The following is a 21,486-nucleotide window of genomic DNA, read 5'->3' on the forward strand; positions in this document are numbered from 1 at the left end:
CTCCTCCTCCTCCTTCTCCTCCTCCTCCTCCTTCTCCTCTTCCTCCTCTTCTTCCTCCTCCTCCTCATCATCATAATCACCATCATCTTCCTCCCACTCACTATCAATGACAAAAGTGTAGTGCAAAAATCCTATTTCGTTCACTGTGATCAAATTCTGATAATGGTTGTTTATAGGAATTGGAATTTATAAAAATCAGTTAGCCATAGAACATTCTTATAACCCCAGCACCTGGTTCAGTGCAGGAGAATCAGAAGTTCAAAGCCAGCCTGGGTTTTGAGACTCTGTCTTAAAAAGGAAAAAAGGGGGCCAGGCAGTGGTGGCACACGCCTTTAATCCCAGCACTTGGGAGGCAGAGACAGGTGGATTTCTGAGTTCCAGGCCAGCCTGGTCTACAGAGTGAGTTCCAGGACAGCCACGGCTACACAGAGGAAACCCTATCTCGAAAAACAAAACAAAACAAAACAAAACAAAACCAATAAAATAAAATAAAATAAAATAAAATAAAATAAAATAAAATAAAATAAAATAAAATAAAGGAAAAAGCAATTGGGAAGGCTTCCTGAGAAACTCTCTGATTATCTAGCTTTTCATTTTGCAGCTGAGAAAAAAATATCCCAGTAAACTTCTGCCTCTTTCTTTGGTTTCAGATACTCATTTAAAGCTTAGCATCACATCAAACATTCTCCCCTGTTCAACACAGGTGCACTTGCTTCTCAGAGTTTTCTTAAAACATGATGCTAAGTTTGCAATAAGAAAACTTAAATGAATTTTACTTCTACAGTTGGACAGAAACATCTTGGTGTTTCTAAAACACAAACAGTCTAATTTTGGGGTAGTATGTCCAAGACTTGATCCATATCAAACATCCCTAAAGAGAGATACTTTCCTAGCTGTGTCTGTATAATCACATGATACAGCACTGTATTAAACAAATGTACACATAAAATCATGCATATAGATTGTCAGTAACATTCTCAACGAAGCACGTTTAACCAATAAATATTTGTCTGTAATGAAAAGCAGTCACATGTAAAATGCCACTTAGCACCATCTAACGTAACAACCATTTCTCCATTTGTGAATTTTCACAGTTACTATAACCACATTCATCTGATAATCAGCGAGCTATACAATTATATTTTATAATCACAAGTTGAACAGACTCACCTCTTCCATCCACGGTGATGCCGATGCCACTGCTACAGAGGCCATGGAACTCAGCTGTGTGATTAAAAACAAACAGGAAATGTTGAGCCCTGCCCATGCCACACCCAGTTATTACCATGCTGACTACCTGCCTCATATAACAATGCAAACTCAGTTCGTTCTTCTTCAGTTCAGAAAAATAAAACACTTTGGAGTGAGCATGATCTTTGGCTGAATCCTACTGCTGAATTTCTAGTTTCTTACGAAGCGCGATTACCTGAATTTTTGGCGGGGCAAGGCTGGCAGGGCTCTCCAAAACCGTAGTCTGGATTAGCACAGCAGCATTCAGACTTGGTCACCGCACCCGGGAATGGACGCACACACACTCCTTTCTTGATTTCCCCATAGCAGGTGCTACGCATATGAGTGTCTAGAGGAGATAAAGGTATTTACCGTCAGAGACTGAAATGGACGGCTTCTTCAACCTCAGAGGTTACTGCCTTGGGAATGTCCAGGGAACATCTGCCAGTTTTTCTTATTTTGCATCTTTAGTATCTTCAAGGTTGGAGAACAAACAAATGTTTGTCGTGTAAGGGGACAACTGAAAATGTACCAACAACTGTGGTCCCCAGCCCTACCCATTTAGAGTTCTCTGTGCCACACACGTGTCCATTACCCCAACTATTCTCACAGATCTTTCATTGGCTAAGGATATAGCAACAGCTAAAATCACCACTTTGAGCTTTAATCACAGTGGGTCCTGGCTGCGGCTGGCAATGAACTCTTGCTTCTGTTTGAGAACTTCTAAGGAACAATGAAGACAAACTGCCTTGAAGTGACTAGAGAGTTACCCGGGAGATCACCTGCTTTGACTGCTTTAAGAAATTAAGAAGTCTTTCTTTTCAACCCCAGGATGCTGCTGGTGACTATGCTTTTATCTCCAGTATCCCAACTCAATTAAGACTTATATTTTTAAAAAAAAATGAGCTGAGCATGGTGGCACATGCCCTTAATCCCATCACTTAGGTGGCGAGGACCAGAAGATCTCTGTGAGTTCAAGGCTAACCTGGTTTACAAAGTGAGTTCTGGGCCAGCTACCTAGTGAGAACCTGTCTTTTAAAAAAGGCTGTGCTGGATGGATTTTTTGCCAACTGAACACAAGCTAGAGTCATCAGAGAGGAAGAAGTATTAGTTGAGAAAATGCCTCCATGAAATCCAACCATAACACATTTTCTCAATTGGTGATCAATAAAGAATGGGCCAGCCCATTGTGGGTGGTGCCATCCCTGAGCTGATGGTTCTAGGTTCTATAAGAAAGCAAGCTGAGCAAGCCAGGGGTAGCAATCCAGTAAGCAGCACCCCTCCATGGCCTCTGCATCAGCTCCTGCCTCCAGGTTCCTGCTTTGCTTGAGTTCCTGTCCTGACTTTCTTTTGGTGATTATACTGACTGGTTTTGTGGGTCAACTTGACACAAGCTGGAGTTATCACACAGAACGGAGCCTCCCTTGAGGGAATGCCTCCATGAGATCCAACTGCAAGGCATTTTCTCAATTAGTAATCAAGGGAGGAGTGCCCATTGTGGGTGGTACCATCTCTGGGCTGGTAGCCTTGGGTTCTATAAGAGAGCAAGCTGAGCAAGTCAGGGGAAGCAAGCCAGTAAGTAACATCCCTCCATGGCCTCTGCATCAGCTCCTGCTTCTTGACTTGCTTGAGTTCCAGTCCTGACTTCCTTTGGTGATCAACAGCAATGTGGAAAGTATAAGCTGAATAAACCCTTTTCCCCCCACCCCCCGAACTTGCTTCTTGGTCACGATGTTTTGTGCAGAAATACAAACCCTGACTAAGACAGTGATAAACAGCAACTTAGAAGCATAAGCTGAAAAAAAACCCCTTTCATCTCCAACTTGCTGTTTTGGTCATGGTGTTTTGTTGTAGAAAACCAAACCACAACAAAACAAAAATTTAAGATACAAACAAACACAAGAAAAAGAAAACAATCTCTCCCTTTTTGGCACTGTACTAAGGGGCTTATGCAGTCATGGTCTCATGAAAGAGGTCACTCGAGCTGAGGAACAATAGGTAACACTTCGAAGATACAGACTCTCAAAGGCCCAAGTTGGGAATGATGGTAGGCTTGAGTGACTTCCAAGGTGCCTCTTTTCCCTATATGACAATCCACACCCCTAAAAGTCTTACGCTACTTCATCCCCTCACTCTCTAGTCTTATGAAATATGTTACAGTTTCATGAGGTAGTAAACAATGAAGTATTTTTTAAAAAAAAAAATCTGAACATCTTGAAGGCCGGAGAGGCAGCAAAGTTTCTAAGCAGTAAAACATAGTAATTTCATCAGAGACAGCTCCCATTGTAAGCCCCTAATATTACTGTTGACAAGTTGTTAGAACTAACTATCTGTTTCTTAGCATGTGTCTTCTAACGCTTTCTTATGCTCTAGTAGTTTTTAACCATTAAATGTATTAGACTCTTAGCTTCATTAAACCCTGAGATGTTTGTATAGTCACATACAAGAGGGTCCCGAGTTTATCATTTGAATCCTGAGCAACACAGTTTTGATTTAAAGCAGGATTTCTGTGAGAGCTTTGGGAAGCATCAGTGTGGTCAAAGTTACTGCTGCTTTTCAGGACAAGAACATACAACGTACAGCTTTTCAGAAGCAACTTGATTGGGCCGGGGAGATGGTTCAGTGGCTAAAGGTACTTACTGCTTTTGTGGAAGACCTGAGTCCAGTTTCCACAACCCTCATGGAAAATTATAACTACCTGTAACTTCAATTCCAGGGGATCTGGCACCTTCTTCTGGCCTTGGAGAGCTCACGCACATACATGGTACACATAAGCTCACCCAGGTACACACATATGAAGGTAAAAATAATAAACAAGTCGAAACCAGTACAAAAATAAAAACAAAAGAATAAAAGCAAGTAGACAAAAAGCTGTGAAATCGATTGATTACAGGAGCAAGAGCACTATCCACCAGTTTGTGTGGTTGGCTAATTAAGTTACTGAGAGCAGTTGACACCAGAAGGTCCCCAAGAAAGAGAGCAGAAGCATCCTTGTGTGGGTCTTAGGACCACACCCATCCTGAATTCAGATCTCCATTTGGTGGTCTATCTCAGATTACTACATACCCTGCTTACCAGTGGAGTAGTTTATAAAATAAACAGGAATGCTAGTTAAACACTAAGTGAGGTGCCAAACAACAGCCAGACAATGAAAGCGCCAGGGGATAGCAACCTTATCTCTTTGATCTTTGACAAGGACAATATTATGATCAAGGACCCCAAGATACAACTTCAGTTCATTTATCCCTAATAATGTAACCGAGTCACATTAGAAAAGACAAGTACCAGCAGTGAGCTATGAGAATATACTCTCTGGACTTGAGTGGGAACTGGGTAGACCAGAGTAATATACACATTTAACATGTATATATGTATACATATATATTTTAATATATACTAAAAGCATACATATCTTTTACATATAATATTGCATTTCAGTACGTTGTTTTTTCTTTAAAATGAGATTTTGAGATTTTTTTTTTTACCAGTATATTAGCAAATTTTAGAAACCACTAGCAAAATATGTATGGATGCAGAATACTAATTTTGTATTACTTGCTTTTTAGTGTCAACTTCACTACATAAAACAGCAATTCTTAAGGCTCACACTAGATATGATGCCGTTACTTTAACCAAATAAAAAGTACTATTTTTTCTTTTAAATAATATTTTGTTTTTTATTTTTAATTACATGTGCACGTACACCCATAAATGTAGATGCCCATGAAAGCAGAGGAAGATATTGGATACCTTGAGTCTGGAGTTCTAGGAGATTGTGACTTTCCAAAAACGAGTGCTGGAAATCAAAGTTGGGGTTCTCTGTAAGAGTACTATGTACTCTTAACCACTGAGTCATCTCTCCAGTACTGTGTCCTTACTATCTGTTTGCTCTGCGCCGACACTGTATAATGCTCTACACAGGTGAAGTATGTAGCACTAACATAGTTAATCAACAGTGCTACTGAGGAAAGGGATGTCTTTTTAAAAGAGGGATTATACCTTGCCCAAGAGCACGCAGAGTAAACAACAGAGCTGGTAAAGAGGGGAACACGAACTTTCCATGAAGAAATACGTTAGGGCTTGGAAACTTATAACGAAATGTTCTGAAGCTAGTGTTTAAAGGAGCCTGCTGAAGCTAGTGTTTAAAGGAGCCCACTGAAAATGAAATTTAACTAAAAAGTTTCCAATAGAAAGGTAAATTTGAGATCCCATCCTGAAGATATAGAGAAATTAATGACAGATCTCTCATATCTGCCCAACATCAAGGATCTGTCTGTCTGCTTGCTGTCGGTCGGTCTGTCTATCTATCTGTAATCTATTATCTATCTATAATCTAGGTTGCTGGCTCTTAAGAGAATGGTTATTTAAAAAGATAAGTTTTTTTTTGTGTATAATCTGGGTTATAAATTGAGGTTGTTTTTACTTAAATCTTGTCAAGACCAAAAGAGTCCCCTAGGATCCCCGAAGAGCTTTTTATTCACTTTAAGAGGCAAGTCTAGTGTGATGACACCCATGGTGTAAACAATGAACAGAGGGTGGAAGAAGGCTAGCCTCAGGTCACAGTGGATGTGGATGATGAAGACGGAGGGCAGAGGATGATGTGTTGTCTATGGACTGGGTCACATGAAGAAAGGGCTCCAGGCAGCAGGCACACAGGTGACTTTAAATGTTTCCAAAGCCATACGAGGGTGGTTGCATAATACAAAGAATCCCTGCCTCCACCATCAGGCACTGAAGAGCTGAGCTTCGTAGGGCATTGGTTGTTTAAGACTCAGGAATGTTAATTATCATATGCTAGTGAACCTTTTAGTGTCTAAATGTCTACGTTAAATGTCTAAATGTCTAAATGTCTCTCCCATTAAATAAAGACTTCATGGATTTTTTTTTTTTTTTTTTTTACCTAAATGTTAAGTTAGGGGATAACCTGACTTTTCTTCTTTCATTATGGGATCTTCTCTGTCTACTGAGATAACTATAGAATAGCTTAAAAGGGATAGGGATGCTAGGAAAGCAAAAGTTTTGTTTTGCTTTGTTTGCCATGGCTCTTCAGTACTCAAAATTCATAACTTAATTTTATGAAAGGTTTTTTTTTCTTAAATCTCAATTCTTATAGAAACAAAGATATAATTTTAAAAAGCCCCAGTTAAAGAGCAAATTCAAATAAGACATTGTTCTTCCTAACTGTAACAAGGAATCGTTCCCACTGTTTATTGGGAGGACTGATGAAATCCACCTTAGTATGAGAATAGCAATCTATAATTTTCCACCCGGGTGGATGGTGCTCTACGTTCTAAAGTTGAAATCGCCACAAGGAGAGCAAGCTCACAAAAGCATTCCAAAGGTTTCTGATGTGTTCCAGGCATGGGGCTAAAATATTCAAGTCTTGCTTTTGAGCATCAGTTTTGTGATAAATGCTCATATACTGGCTGCTTGAAAGGGAGAAAAAAAATAATTTCTCCATCATCCTAACCCAGCTTTACGTTCACTTTCGATTTCAACGGAATCATTCAGGTGCAGATGAAAAGCAACTAAGCAGTTTAAGGCAACTGAAAAAAAATTTGGGCTCTCCACTCGGGAAGGAGCTACATTCTTCTAGCTGCGATAATTGAAATTCCCCTGGACAAAGCGCTGACAACCGGCAGGCTGGGCTGGACAGAGGATGAATTTGAGAGGACAGATGACTTCAATCTGCTGACCCCTCCTTGTCCCTCCTTACCCCACTTGCAATTCGAGAGTTACACGTAAAGTATTTAAATGTGATGCCTAAGAATTTCCTTTCTCTCAAATGCGCTTTCAAGCCAGCCGTGTTGTCTTCCTGTGTAAGCAGAAATTCAGAGGGTCTGAAGTGAACCAACCCATCCTTCAAGTCTCACAGAAGCCCTTGGAAGGAGGAACCCCCATGAATCCTAACTTCTCTACGCCACCCCTGCAGCATTGCTGCTTAGGCCCTGGAGTGCCTACCGCCCCTCAAAAGCTCCGTATGCCTTTTCAATGCCAATGAATGGCCCTCTAGATTCATTTTCATGCCATCCATTCAGCAGGTGTTTCCAAAGGGAAGTCGGAGTGACTTAGAGTAAAATGTGTATTCTGGCAGCATGTGTGTAGTAGAGGATTGCAAAGTCGATCATCAATGGGAGGAGAGGCCCTTGGTCCTGTGAAGGTTCTGTGCCCCAGTGTAGGGGAATGCCAAGGGCCAGAAAGTGGGAGAGGGTGGGGTGGCAAACATGGGGAGGGGGAAAGCAACAGGGGTTTGTTCTTGTTGTTTTTGTTTGTTTGTTTGTTTGTTTCTTGGAGGGGAAACTGGGAAAGGAAAAATCATATGACATGCAAATAAAGAAAATATCTAATAAAAAAATGTGTATTCAGTCTCACAGTCTCCCTTCATGGTAGTGAGAAATACTCTGGAGTACTTTAAGCTTTATATATTAGTCTACTTCTACGGCATGAGTTGCTCATGCTTCAGGCTTTATTTGAGAAAAAAGTTAAAAGAGTTTACAGGAATGTAACTATAATCCCCAATTTCATACCCTGTGCTTAGTAACAACACAAACACCCACTGAATTCAGAATTCTTTGTATACACACCAGAAGCTTTGAAAAGAGAGAGTTTAGGGTCTCGGTTTTATAAAACGGTTTTATTAAGATATAGCTTGCATGCCATAAAATTTACCCACGGGAATTCGACATTTTAAGAGTGTTTACACTCACAGTAGGAACACTCGCATGTCCTTCAGCTAACATTTCCTCCTCTTGCCACTGTGTCCTTTCTGCCTTTAGCAATCATATTAAATGCATGCAGCTTTGCCTCTCTGACCATGCCCTCTGAGCGACATCAAACACAATATGGCCTTTTGGTGACTGACACCTCTCACTTGGCACCTCACCTCTGTTTTTGCATGCTTTCTCTTTTTGGTCAAATACTATTCTTTTGTGTAGACATATCCCATTTTATGTTTTCAGAGATCACTTGGGACCCATCGGGCCGTTGTAGAATGCGTCACTTACCAACACATACACGTCCATCCACTCCCACAGCCAGGCCCGGAGGGCAGTCACAGCGGAAGGATCCTTCGTTGTTGATGCAGTGCCCGTTCATGCAGATGCCTGGGGTCTGGCATTCGTCCACATCTACCCATGGGGGACAGAAGCTGGTCCATTACTGATATTTTGCTTGCTGCACTGCCTAGCCTTTTAATGGAGTAACTTGTAGAAGATTACATATAAGTGCAAACTAATCTGTATAACAATACAGTCCTATCAAGCACATTTTCTAGAAGGCTGAGTAAAATCCGCTGAATGCATTGAGGGGTTAAAAAAAAGAGTCTCATGACTGCTATCATCTCTTTGATAACCTTGTTTTCTACCACTAATATCTAATTCAAGTTAAGTGAAGTAAATCTCTACAAATCTATGGCCAAGTTTTACAATTTCTTTTCATACAGAAGTAGTTTCTGCCTTGGCATCAACTTGAACATTTCATACTAGCAACAATAACAACAAAAGTTGAGATATGCCTTGTAATTTTTACAGTCCATTTGTATTTATCAAAGGCTGCCCAACATTAAGGAGATTTCTCAACAGCAGGGGCACACCGCAGACACAGAAGTGGTAAGTCGAGACACAGATTCTAACATTTGTAGTAAGAAAGCTGATGAAAAATAATTTCCAGGAGAGAGGAATGGGTAAAGCCAGGGATCTTATACAGGCATTCACCTTTCCTAAGAAAGTGAATGTTCCAAACTGGTGTGCAATCCTGCCTGGTACAGGGCAATGGTGGTCACCTGCCTTGTGTTAAATCTCAGTCAGCTGACTTGGAGATATCAGTCCAAAGCTATAGCTATCCCAGTCCACCTTATATTTCGCTCCTTCGCAAAGTCAAAAGCTATCTGTTATATATAAACTTGTACCACTTTGTATCTCTCTGTCCCTGGGATGTTAATGAAGTCATCGGACTTGGGTAACAAATCTTAGTTTATTCAGGTAGACTGGTGAAATTGGAGACAGAAAGTTGGTTTCCTCTAAGGGAGGAAACTGAAATAAAAATAAAAGCTTGCTTCCAAGACAAAAACCACAAAACATGTTCCATGTTACAAAGCTCTGCCTGTGAGTATGAACGTCATACAGTGTGGTGTAATTTCCAGGGGGCCTCTATTTATTAAAATTATTTGGTCTCCAAAATTGCTTCATAAACAAAATAGCTAATGAAAACACTCAAATTATATTTCCACTTAATGAAATTAAGATAATAGATTCATGATATGTTCCCAAAGCATCTACAGATCAGCTCTATGGAATATATGAGATACTGTGCCCATAAAAATGACCTTAGAAAAATTCAGTCCTGGGAATATATAAAAATGAAAAATTTGCAAGAGCATTTGATTACTCTTGTTCATTTAGCCAACAAGCAGGAAGACACTGTTTCTGTATTGTCTCCTTCAGACTTAATTAAATCAATCTGCCATTCCTTTAGTTTTTCCTATACCATTATTACTTTGCAAAGACACAGTTGTTTCTCAACAATATATTTTTCCTTAGGAAGCTTTAGACATCTGCCTTTCTATACCAGCAAGAGATATGAATAGCATGACATTGAAATACTGAGTATACTCTTGTATGATCCAAGGGCCATGTGTGAGTCATGGTGGCTTTCTTACCTCAAAGCTGTACATACCTGTGCAGTAGCGGCCATTTGGAGCCAGGACAAAGCCTGGCTTGCACACACACTTGAAGCTGCCATCTTCATTGATACACATCCCGTTCAAGCACATGTTGGTTGTTGTACATTCATCATGGTCTGTGGCACAAGACACAGAGACTTGACCCCTGGCCTTAAGACCTTGACCCCTGGCCTCTCCTTCCGTAGTCTACAGTCAAACCTATCTCAGTAGGAATCCAGTCCCTGTGGGTGCTATTTCCCTCTTTTGAATTACTAGGTTAGAGATTATAATATAATTACATCATTTCTCCCTCCCCTTCCCACTCTCCTAATCCTTCCCTCCGTGTTTCCTTCCTTGCTCTCTTTCAAATCCATTGCCTCTTTTTCCATTTACTGTTGATGTTCCTAAACACATAAATACACCCTGTTCAATCTGCATAACGTGGCTTGTCTATATGTGTTTTGGGCTGACCGCCTATTTATTTCACTTTTAAAAAGAAAGATGTCTAGCGCAAGAACACACGTGTCCTTGTGTAATGTGGAAACTTGAAGGACCTTCAGTATAACGAACGCAAAGGCAAGGAATAAATCTTAGACTGTATAAGCATCCACGGTCTTTCATTTCCCAGTGGGTGTCACGTTTACAATGGAATTAAAGCCCGGTGAGCCCCATTGCCGGGTGGAATGATCTGCGCTTTCCTTAGTGAGTATTTGAGTTCCACATCTCTTTTGGCATTGATTACTCAGCTAAGCATGCCAACCTATTGAGAGGTTCAGTTACAACCTATATCAACATTGCCAGAGTCCCCCAAATTTCTCTATGTTGCCAGCGTTATGATCACGGCACCTAAAATTCAGCATACTGCTGAAGAACCGCTACTTACATTTAAATATGTACCGCATAGGAAAAATGCAAGAAGTCATGAATTATGTGTTGCTGTAGCATTCATTGCTCATTAATTCTGTCATTTTTACGTTTCTAGTCATGTCAAATGCTTTCCTATTTCATTTACTTAGGTAATATGACCAACTTTCTTTCACGAATGAGAAGTGGAAGCCCTTGTAGGTATCATCTATGTGGTTCTAAATAAAATGTATATCCTCTGAAAATCTTTTTTCAAGGGAAAAGAAAATTCCATACCAACACAGTTTTTTCCATCTGTGGTTAATTCGAAGCCAGCATTACAAATGCACTGGAAACTTCCATCTGTGTTCACACATCGGCCATTTTTACACAGAACCCCATTCTGGATGCACTCATCGATATCTGACAAGATTAAAGAGAGTCAAACAGTCTTTCTTTGTCATGCTTGGTTGGGGGAAACAGTAGGATAACACATGCAATCTGAAATATTCACCATCATTTTACACGTGGTGTCTAGGACTTTGCTGCTCTTTCAGCAACATCCTCGCCTCTCACGAGCTTTTCTTTTTTGGATAGAAAATGTAAGCATTTTCTTTTTCCTTACCAGATGCTAGGTGAAGAGGGAAAGCCAGAGAATGGAACATGGGATGCAGTTAGCCTAAGTAGCCTAAGTTAGCCTAAGGTAGGAGGAGGCCAGAATTATTGAGGCAGCTGTTTTTGGCATAGTGGGCAAAGGCCTTAACGTCAGAACTCAGTGCTGGGCCAGGAAGGACCCTGAGGAATTTCTGGCTTCAAAGCAATGCAAAGACAACTGCTGGAAAAAGTCCATCCAGGCACCTAACTAACTGGACGTGGAAACGGAAAGACAAGTGAACTTTCTGGTAAAGGGATTCTGAGATGACTCAGCAGTGAGGTAGGGTGGCGGGGGAAGCAAGGAGACTGAATACAGACAAGAAACCATCCAATGCTGGATTGTGAGTGTGGCTCAAAAAAACAAAAACAAAACCCAAACCAAACAAAACAGTAGTTGAAAATGGCTATAATTTTTTTTAAGAAGAAAAGGGTTTATTATATCTTCTAGTTTATAAATCCATTGCCAGGAGAAGCCAGGGCAAGAACTCAGAGTAAGAACCTGGAGGCAGGAGCAGGATGGGAGACTACTCATAAGTGTTGCTTACCCACTTTCTCCCCATGTCTTGCTCAGCCTGCTGTCCTACACCATCCAGGACCTCTTTCTTACCCAGGGTTGTCACTGCTCTTTGTGAGCTGTGCGCTCACACATCAGTTATTAATGCGAATGCCTTATCAACTTTCTTCAGACGGGTCTCATGGAGCCATTTTCTCCAATGAGTGTCCTCTTCCCAAATGGCTCTAGCTTTTGTCAAGCTGACATCAACTAGCCAGCACATTCAAATACCAGTGCAGGAAACATTGGTGCCATCAGAATAGAGTACATGGGTTGTGTCTGTGTAGTTTTTCTAGTCTTGAGCCTCAGTGGCGTCTATATATGAAGCTAATTGTACTTGCTGGTTTTATGTCAACTTGACACATGAACGGCAATGCTGGACATTGCTTGGAAAAAGAAACCTGCGCTGTATAGGCAAGGAGAGCAGACTGAAGGGTTTTGAAGCCAGATACTACATCGCCTGGGTTACGTATGCACACGGCGCTTATGTTTAAAGGGAGGTTCAGCAAGAGCATCATAAAACAAATCCACAAATGTAACAGTGCTTAAGTAATCCGGGCCTCATTTTAATAAGTTTCCTTTAACTTCAACATTCTGGCCGACTCTATTTCACAGGACTGGTTTCCGTGCACAGCCCCTGTCTTACCGATGCATGCTTGCTTCGTAGGAGTCCTCTGGAATCCAGCGTGACATTTACAGTAATAGGATCCAGGTGTGTTAACACAATCCCCATTACTGCAGGGATTTGATGTACATTCATCGACATCTGTGAGCAGCAAAAGAAACCATTACAGACGTCACTCAATTTGTAGAAATGTTTGTTTAAAGTGCATTTAGCCTCCCAAACTTGAGAGAAGTCCAGGCCGTGGTAATAGTCTAAATAGCAGAGTATTTATAAATGAATGAAAATTCCTTTCCTCAAATACACACAGAGTCCAATTTGAAGATTTACAAAAATAATGCTTATTGGAGAGTACTAGAGAATTGGCTTTAATCAGGAAATAATGATTTTTTTTTCCCAGCTGGAAGAATGCCTAGTGATTAAGGGCACAGGCCTCGAAAAGCAACAACTGTGAGTTCCAGCAGACAGTAACACTCAGGCAACTCTAGCAATCTAGGCAAGCTAATAGCCTAAGGCCTTGGACAATATCATGTGAACAATGGATGGTTTCTAAAGGCACGCACACACACACACACACACACACACACACACACACACACACACACACAGTACATGTGGTCAATACTGTTAGTTTTAAAGAAAGGAATTGATGGACTACGGACTTTCTTTGTTACTTTGTTGCATTATCGTTTATATAGACAACAACTAGATATATTCACCGAGGCTTCATTTTGTAGTAACAATCATAAAGTATACAGACAACAAAAACCAATGAAACAGTGATTCCCACCCCCTCTTAACTTCAGATCTCTTAAGAGTCTTAAAATTAGCACTGAGGAATTTTTTTTTTCTTCATAGAAAATAAAATTTGATGCAATTATTATCTGATCTGAAACCAGAGTAAGTTGGAAGTTTTCATGTAAGGTCTCCTTAGACACAGTTAAATGCAAATCCATTACGTTGAGTGCATAAAACCAAAGACTAGATGGAACCAATCAGACCAGGCAAATCCGGGTAAAATCACTGTGCCAGCGTACGTTGAACTTCTGTTTTCTTAGAAATGCCCACTAAGTCATATTTTGAATGCTGGCAAGTGAAAAAGGCTGATGTGCTGGTTTGCCATCTCAGGTCCACGTAGAAGCCATTAGCATTACAATTTTAGCTAAGCTGGAGAAAAGAACGACACAGTCAACTCAGGGTGACCATGTTAATAAACAGATTGCTCCTCTCACAGATGTTCCTGCCAGAGGGACTGCGTTCTCTCAAACACACCAGCCTCATTTATATAAACTTTCAAAGGGAGTGCAATGAAACCCTCTCTGGTAAAGGGAGAGGAGGCAAAACAAAACCTCATGGTGAATACAATCAAGACAGCGAAGTCTAACAGGATTAAGTGCGTTTTCAATTCATCCCAGGGCCCTTCCAGCCCATTAAGACTCACTTACATTGACACTTTTGGTTGATACCATCAATTCTACTGAGCCAAAGGAATGGAGCGGAATGGGGAAGAGAGAGTTTAGAGCATTAGCAAACACATCAGGTAGAATCTGCACACTTCTGACTATGAAACCGCACCTTTGCTTTGCACTGCTAAAAATCACCTCGTCTATCTAGACGCGCACTATTGAAGCCCAACAGTTAAAAGTGATTCATACGTGTATCTTGTTGGAAGCCCGATGTAAAACCGTTTAAATGAAGACTCTAAGAGAGCAAGCGCCCAACCTCTTCCCTCCAGGTAACCTGCCCAGGGAGCCCAGGAAAAATGGAAGAATCTACAGTGTCACTCAGCATGTCTTTCTCTCTTAAGAACCCACCCCCATGGCTTCCTGTTGCCATGACAACTCTTCCCACCACCCTGTCATTCAGTTCTATCAAAGCTGTCTCCTTAGTCTTCTACAAGGGTCCCAGCTGACAAATAGGCTATATCCGCTCACTGAGTTTTATTTCCTTATTGGCAAATTGAGTTGCCTTATAATTCCAAGTGCCCTGTAAGCTTCCTCTCTTTCTTTCTGTTTCTACAACAGGATTAGGATATTTAACTTCCATTTTTATTTATTTTTGATAGTTCTGGGGATCAAATCCATGGCCTTAAGCATGCAGGCAAGCACTCCACCAACGAGTTCCAGCCCTGGCAGCTGGAGATTTGGTTTTACAGTGACCACAGATCACTATCTTCTGGATCCTGCATTTCATGCCTCTTCTCTATTATGTGCCTCACATTCCAGTACTGCAAAATGGTCACATCTGTCTTAAAGGAACAGAGATAAAGAGCTGTTATAGTCACTAGACTTTGGTCTGTTTTTTCTTTCTACGATTTCATCAAGGACTCAGTAGTGTCAAGTCCAGTTCGTGGGAAACTTAGACACCGAAAACAAATGAAGAGAATTGTGAAAATGTTGATTATTAAAGTTATTAAAATTTCAGACACCATAAGTTTAAAATTTTATTCTTGGAAAATATTATGTATGTAATATATAATTATATCAGTTGATAAACTGCGTAATTTTAAGAAATTTAAGAGCTCTGTATTTATTACCCATAGCAGGAGAGGAATGCAACTATTTCTTATTGTCCTATGATAAATGATATGAAGTAAAATGATTTTAACGACAGTGTGGATTAGACAGGCAGCAGGCATTGCAGAATTTCATGTTGAGAGGAGAACAAGAAAAGAGAGATAAGGGAGGAAATACGACTGCTCTCAGGCCTTATGAGTAAGTCTTCTAGAAGCAATAAGGGTCAAACTGTTTCTCTTGCTTTTGTTGTTTCTTTGTTTTGTTTTGTTTTGTTTTTAATGTTTAACATAGTGGTTCCCTATGCCTTAGCAAGCATATAACAGACTTTCTCAAATAAAGATCAATTTACCGCTCCTCATAACACTGGCACATTTTAGGTAGGTACTACTCTTACCCTGAGTACTAGAGTAAATTTTTTTCTAAGGTAATAACTTGTTCCTCATGAACTCAAAATGGTTAGAAGCTGAAACCAGAAAGGTATGAAAGACAGAAAACTTTCTTTTTTCTGAATATGGGCTTCAGAAAAGTGATGGCAGTGAATTATAATAGTGTGAAAGAGAATCCTGGTGAGGTTTCTTCGCTGAAGGACTGAATGATGAGATCTAATCTAAAACACAGCCACATATAACTGGGTAAACTGCAGAAGCTCTGGGTTTCCCCAACATACTAAGCCATGCAGATACACAGTCTTCATGCCACATTAGTCAGAAGTAACAGGAGATATAACAAGAACCCTACCTTCCTAGTGCCTAGCATATCAGGCTCTACAATGTTAACCTTCTCAAACTCAACTCCAGGGCAACTGGTTGGATGTGGTCTATGTACCATCCTTCAGTGACTCGAGCAACAATCATGCCAATGGCTTTGGCAGGATGAAGTTCAAGGAGTGGCCTCTGCGAAGGTAAATCAACTGAGAGAAACCAAAGCCTTCAGTGAGCCTCTGTAGGCATGAGTCTAAATTTGGACAAGTAAATGTGGACAAAGAAACATATGTGTTTCTCTCTAGTGGTTCAGAACTTGAACAGGGACAGGGAGATGTGCTGAGTGTAGCTTTTTAAAAACCACAATGAAATTCAGATTTATCAAGAAACCATGATCCCAGCTACTGTAGAGATTGCTTCTGAACTAGAGATCACGCATTGGCTTCCATTTCACTATCGTGTCACCATCTATAACTCTAATTCAAATAGAATTTAGAAACCCAGACCCTCCAAGACTACTTTTGGGTTTGTGAGAAAGTGGCTTATAGGCAGGTATGGTGGCACACACCTTCAATTACAGCACTGGTAATGGCTAGTTCATACGTGGTTCAGGGCAAAGCTGGGAATTCTCAATAATAACTGGTCTCAAGGTTTGGTCTATGGGCTCACATGGCGGCTCACAATTGTCTGTAACTCCAGTTTGAGGGGATCTGACACCCTCACACAGACATGCAGGCAGGACACTAATGCATATAAAAGTAAGTAAATCTTTCTAAATTATTTTTTTCATAACCACTTGATGTCACTGCCTTTTTCACTGGGGGACACTTTCAATGACAGGACAAAGGAATGCTTTGAGCACAAATGCCCAAGCACAAATGAAAGCTGCATTACCAAGGACACATAGGACAGTAGTGAAAGGAAAGCCATGTCCAGCAACGGGCTTCATTTGTGACAATAAAAGCTTGCACACTAAACCCTGACCTGCGAACGCACTTTCTAGACTCTCTGATGGAAGCTATGCATGTTACACACCTTGCTGACTGAAATGCTACACATGCCTCAGAATCGAATTGGTTCAACACTCTTTTGTAAGTCATGTTATATCACAGAAGGCTGTTTTTACTCAAAGATTAGCTGACATGCAAATTACAGTTCTTCAGATGTGTGAATCTGTCAGTTTCTTGAAAGAGAAAAAACAAGAACCTGTCCCTTTAAGAAAATTAAAAAAAAAAAAAAAGCCTAGTTGACACTAAAGCTAATCCAGACTTAAAGTGACAGATTCTTTTTTTTTTTTTTTTAAAAAAAAAGAATACTTCTGGCCTGGCAGTGGTGGCACACACCTTTAATCCCAGCACTTGAGAGGCAGAGGCAGGTGGATTTCTGAATTCAAGGCCAGCCTGGTCTACAGAGTGAGTCCCAGGACAGCCCGGGCTACACAGAGAAACCCTGTCTCAAAAACAAACAAACAAACAAACAAACAAAAGAATACTTCCAACTTTCTAAAAGCATAACAGAGTTTCTAATGAGTCTAAAGGTGATAATATCAAATATGTGGGGTTTGGGGTTTTTTGTTCTGTTTTTTTTTTTAAACACATTGCTGAATTCATTTATTTTTGAAAAACAGATTTATTTATTATTTATTTATCTATTTACTTATTTATTTAAAGTGAGTGCACTGTCCCTCTCTTCAGACACACCAGAAGAGAGCATCAGATCCCATTAGAGATGGTTGTGAGCACCTTGTAGTTGCTGGGAATTGAACTCAGGACCTCTGGAAGAGTGTTCAGTGCTCTTAACCACTGAGCCATCTCTTCAGTCCCTGTTTTTGTTTTTGTTAAAATCATGGTAAAATATCTTGACTGTGGAATCACTTTTAACACAGGAAGCTATTGTATCTCTAGTGACAGCCAATGCACATTACAAAATTCACTCAGTGCACAAAACAGATGAGTGGACTCAGTACAACACACAAAGGGTTTGTTGATGTTCCCACTTTACAGATAAGCTCTAAGAATCACCACTCACTGGTCTTAAAGGGAAAAGCAGAGAAGACCAACATCTATCTCAAAGCCTTCAAGACATCCCTCTCCTCTCTCAAGTGTTTTACTTATAGGGATTTTTATGACTAAAAGTTGAGTTTATTATACTGCGCACCTAAAACAACCTACCAAGCTGACTAATACAGACACAGAGAATATAGCTTTTTTTTTTAATTTTTTGCTTTAGCAGTACCCTTTTACTTATTTTAGAATATGTAGTTTTTACACATGCATGTGGTACTTTCATTGATTTGCAATATTTATATTGTTATGTAATTTAGGTCTAGATTTTTATTCTTATATTAAATTACTCGCATGTGTATGTATGTCTGTGTGAATGTATGCTGCCTATGAATGTGTGCCTGTTAAGGCCTGAAGAGGCTGTCAGATCCCCTGGAACTACAGTTATAGGCAGAGTGTGAACTGCTTGGTGCAGGCCCTCTGCAAAAGCAGGAAGTATTCTTAACTTCTGAGCCATCTCTCTAGCATTTGTCATTATATTTTAAAACATTTTATTTATTGTTATTCTCTCTGTGTGTTCATTCATGTACACAGATGTGTGTAGAGGCCAGAGATTGACATCCCTGTCTCTCACAATTATTCTCCTCCTTATCCTCTTCCGCCTCCTTCTTCTTCTTACTTTAGGGATAGGATATCTTATTGAATCTGGAGATCCCTGACAAGGTAGACCAGTTGACCAGCAGGTCCCAGGACTCCTCCTGTGTCTGCGTCCCCATTGCTGGGATTACAGACGCACACTTCTCTGCTTCTTATGTTCATGTCTAGGGATCTGAACTCTTCAGGCTTACATAGTTAACACTTTACCAGCTGAACTATCCCTAAAGCCCTCTGTATTTGTTAGATACAGCCTTTTGGTATCTAAGGAGTTAATAATTGTTGGCTATGGTGTTGTATTCCTTTAATCTCAGCACTCAGTGAGCAGCAGAGGTAGGTGGATTTCTGTGAGTTTGAAGCCACTCTGGTCTACATAGTGAGTTCTAGGACAGTTGGGGATATAAAGAGAGACCTTGTCTTAAAAAAATAAACATACCCTTCCCCAATCCCCCCAAAATCCCAAAACATAACAAAATAATAACTACAAAAAAACCCCAAAGCCAACCAAGCAAGCCAAACCAAAATGACAACTACAAAAATCAAAACAAACAAAACACACACAAAGAAAGGAGGAGAAGAAGGAAGAGGATGAAGACAAAGAAGATGAAGAAGTAGAAGTTAATGTTTACAGTCGTATAGTCAGACCCAGTACTTTTAAAGACTTTAAATGAGCTTGGGACCAAAATATTTAAATATTTATAGTTGGCCATCCAGATTGTCACCTTGAATGAACTGAACAAATACTGTTTTCGAAATATACTCACTTAAAAAATTTAAGGATAGGCAAGTCTGTAAGGAGAGACAGAAATTACCTTTAGAAAAAGAGGGGATGGGGAATTCTTGCTGTGATTTAGGTCAACAGCCGGTTAAGGGGTCTCAGGATACAGAGAGTGGCATATACACCAGGAAAACAGCCCAGAAACTCACTTTACTTTAAAAGACCTTAAGAATTCATATTCAGTTTCATTTGTCTTTATGGTCTAGCAGCTACTTGAAGACTAAGAAGCCTCAAAGAATGTGAACTTACCTATACAATCTCCATTAGCATCCTGCTTGTAGCCCATGTTACATTCGCATCTGTAGCTAGAAACAGTAGGTATGCAACGTCCATTCAGGCACAGATTGGCATGGTGCTTACAGATGTCTATTGTCTGGTTGAGAATTGCTATGGAAAATTATAACAAAGCATATCTGGTCATTGCAATATGCATTATATACTCAGATTGGTATTTTTAGAAGTTTAATAGAAATTAATTAAATCTGTATTAGAAGCCTGAATTACTCTGTATTTTATTAAATTATATTTTTTCAGTTTGGGGGTTTATGAAAAATCTATATATACTTTTCTCATAGTCACTCTCTGCTACCCTCACATTTTTATTAAACTATAATATAGAAGATCTTTAAAATAAATACGTGAGGCACATGGCTTCAAGTTGCATTTGTAAGTCACACATCTGGAAACTTTGCTTGTGTGTTTTTGAAAAATTTTAGGAATGTTCTCCTATACATTTGAGCACTTTCTCTCTCTCTCTCTCTCTCTCTCTTTCTCTCTCTCTCTCTCTCTCTTTCTCTCTCTCTCTCTCTCTCTCTGGAACTTGTTGAATATTTAGATGTAGCAAATAGGCAGTATGCCAAAAAGAATAAACATAGCACTGTGGGACATTATTAAATATTATTATCAAGGACAGTGCTTTTAAAGAGTGGGCTTGAATGTCAAGCAAACAGGCAGCGATTCTGCTCTGAAGCCCATGGTTCTCAATTTCATGCAATTTGACAACAATGGCAAAGCATGAGGTAGAGAGGATGTGTGTCTTAGAATACTGGGAGAGGCACAGAGTGGGACTTGCTTTCTCTCACTTGAGACATGGTCTTGGGATATAGTCCAAGCAATGTATGAGGGGAGCAGTGAAATAGGCCCGATGAACTCCACCAAGACCCCAAACGTGCTTGGCAGTGATGTCATCTAGGTTGGATATTCTTGTACTTGCATTTGTATTTTGAGAGAGCCTAGGTCACACATTTGTTCCAATTTATCAAAAGGTGTGAGGAATAGATAAAATGCTTTCCTACCACAGTTTCTTAAATTAATATTGATATATATATGAAAAAAATATATATATATACTTTTCTCATAGTCATTCTCTGTTACCCTCACATTTTTATTAAACTTTAATATGAAAGATCTTAAAAATAAATACTTGAGGCACATGGCCTCAAGTTGCATTTGTAAGTCACACATCTGGAAACTTTGCTTGTCCCTTTTTGAAATATTTCAGGAATGTTCTATACGTTCTCCCATACACACACACACACACACACACACACACACACACACACAGAAACACACACACACACACAAGTATTAGCTAATATAATATCATGTAAGGCTGAGAACTCAAGAATCTACAGGAAATGTGGTCACTTACTTAGTCCCGTGATGATGGGTCCCTGTCCCCCGGCTCCTACTCCAGCTCCCCCAACACCAGGAGAAAAGCCATTGCCTCCAGGGATGGGGAGGAAGCCTGTTCCTCCTGGGCCATAGCCATTGCCATTGCCCCCATTCCCTCCAGGTCTAGAAACTGAGCTCCCCGGAATGCCACCCATTGGAAGGCCATCCAGGCACAGTCTACGATATTCTTCTGTAGGAAAAGAGACTTTGGTTAAAAACAGATAGAGTTCTTGTCGAATCATAAAAGCAGTTGTCACAGGTTGTTTTTAGCTCACTTGTTCTATACAACATGAATAAAGAGGTTGTTCTATTATTACACAGTTTAAGTGCTGTATGGTAACAAGAATAAGGTATAGGTATTTCAGAAACATTTAAAACTTATGGTCCTCATTATTTTAAGCAAGTTACAAAAACAAAGAGTCCTTTGTATGAACCTTTTTACTTTACACTCTAAGTATAACTCACAAAATTCCAGACGTAACTATGAATGCAAGAAATTTACTTGAGCAGGTGAAAAGCTTTGGGAAACTCATTCTACATGTTTAGTCTTACTTGAATTCTCATCAACATTATGTCTACCTGAATTTTATGTCTGTTTT

At 40.0% G+C, this 21,486-nt stretch overlaps 1 protein-coding gene across 1 annotated transcript in view; it reads right to left on the bottom strand.

The window, feature by feature from the left end:
- Positions 1 to 21,486, bottom strand: part of Fbn2 (fibrillin 2) — a 211,239-nt gene that overhangs the window by 85,427 nt on the left and 104,326 nt on the right. The window contains exons 10-17 of the mRNA XM_031365738.1: positions 20,865 to 21,077; positions 19,463 to 19,600; positions 12,586 to 12,705; positions 11,030 to 11,155; positions 9,904 to 10,026; positions 8,235 to 8,357; positions 1,427 to 1,579; positions 1,171 to 1,224 (exon numbers count right to left, since the gene is read on the bottom strand). Coding sequence (XP_031221598.1) covers positions 1,171 to 1,224; positions 1,427 to 1,579; positions 8,235 to 8,357; positions 9,904 to 10,026; positions 11,030 to 11,155; positions 12,586 to 12,705; positions 19,463 to 19,600; positions 20,865 to 21,077 — 1,050 coding nt within the window. The remainder of the gene's footprint in view (positions 1 to 1,170; positions 1,225 to 1,426; positions 1,580 to 8,234; positions 8,358 to 9,903; positions 10,027 to 11,029; positions 11,156 to 12,585; positions 12,706 to 19,462; positions 19,601 to 20,864; positions 21,078 to 21,486) is intronic.

Source organism: Mastomys coucha, unplaced genomic scaffold, assembly GCF_008632895.1.
Source record: "Mastomys coucha isolate ucsf_1 unplaced genomic scaffold, UCSF_Mcou_1 pScaffold13, whole genome shotgun sequence".
Taxonomy (NCBI): domain Eukaryota; kingdom Metazoa; phylum Chordata; class Mammalia; order Rodentia; family Muridae; genus Mastomys; species Mastomys coucha.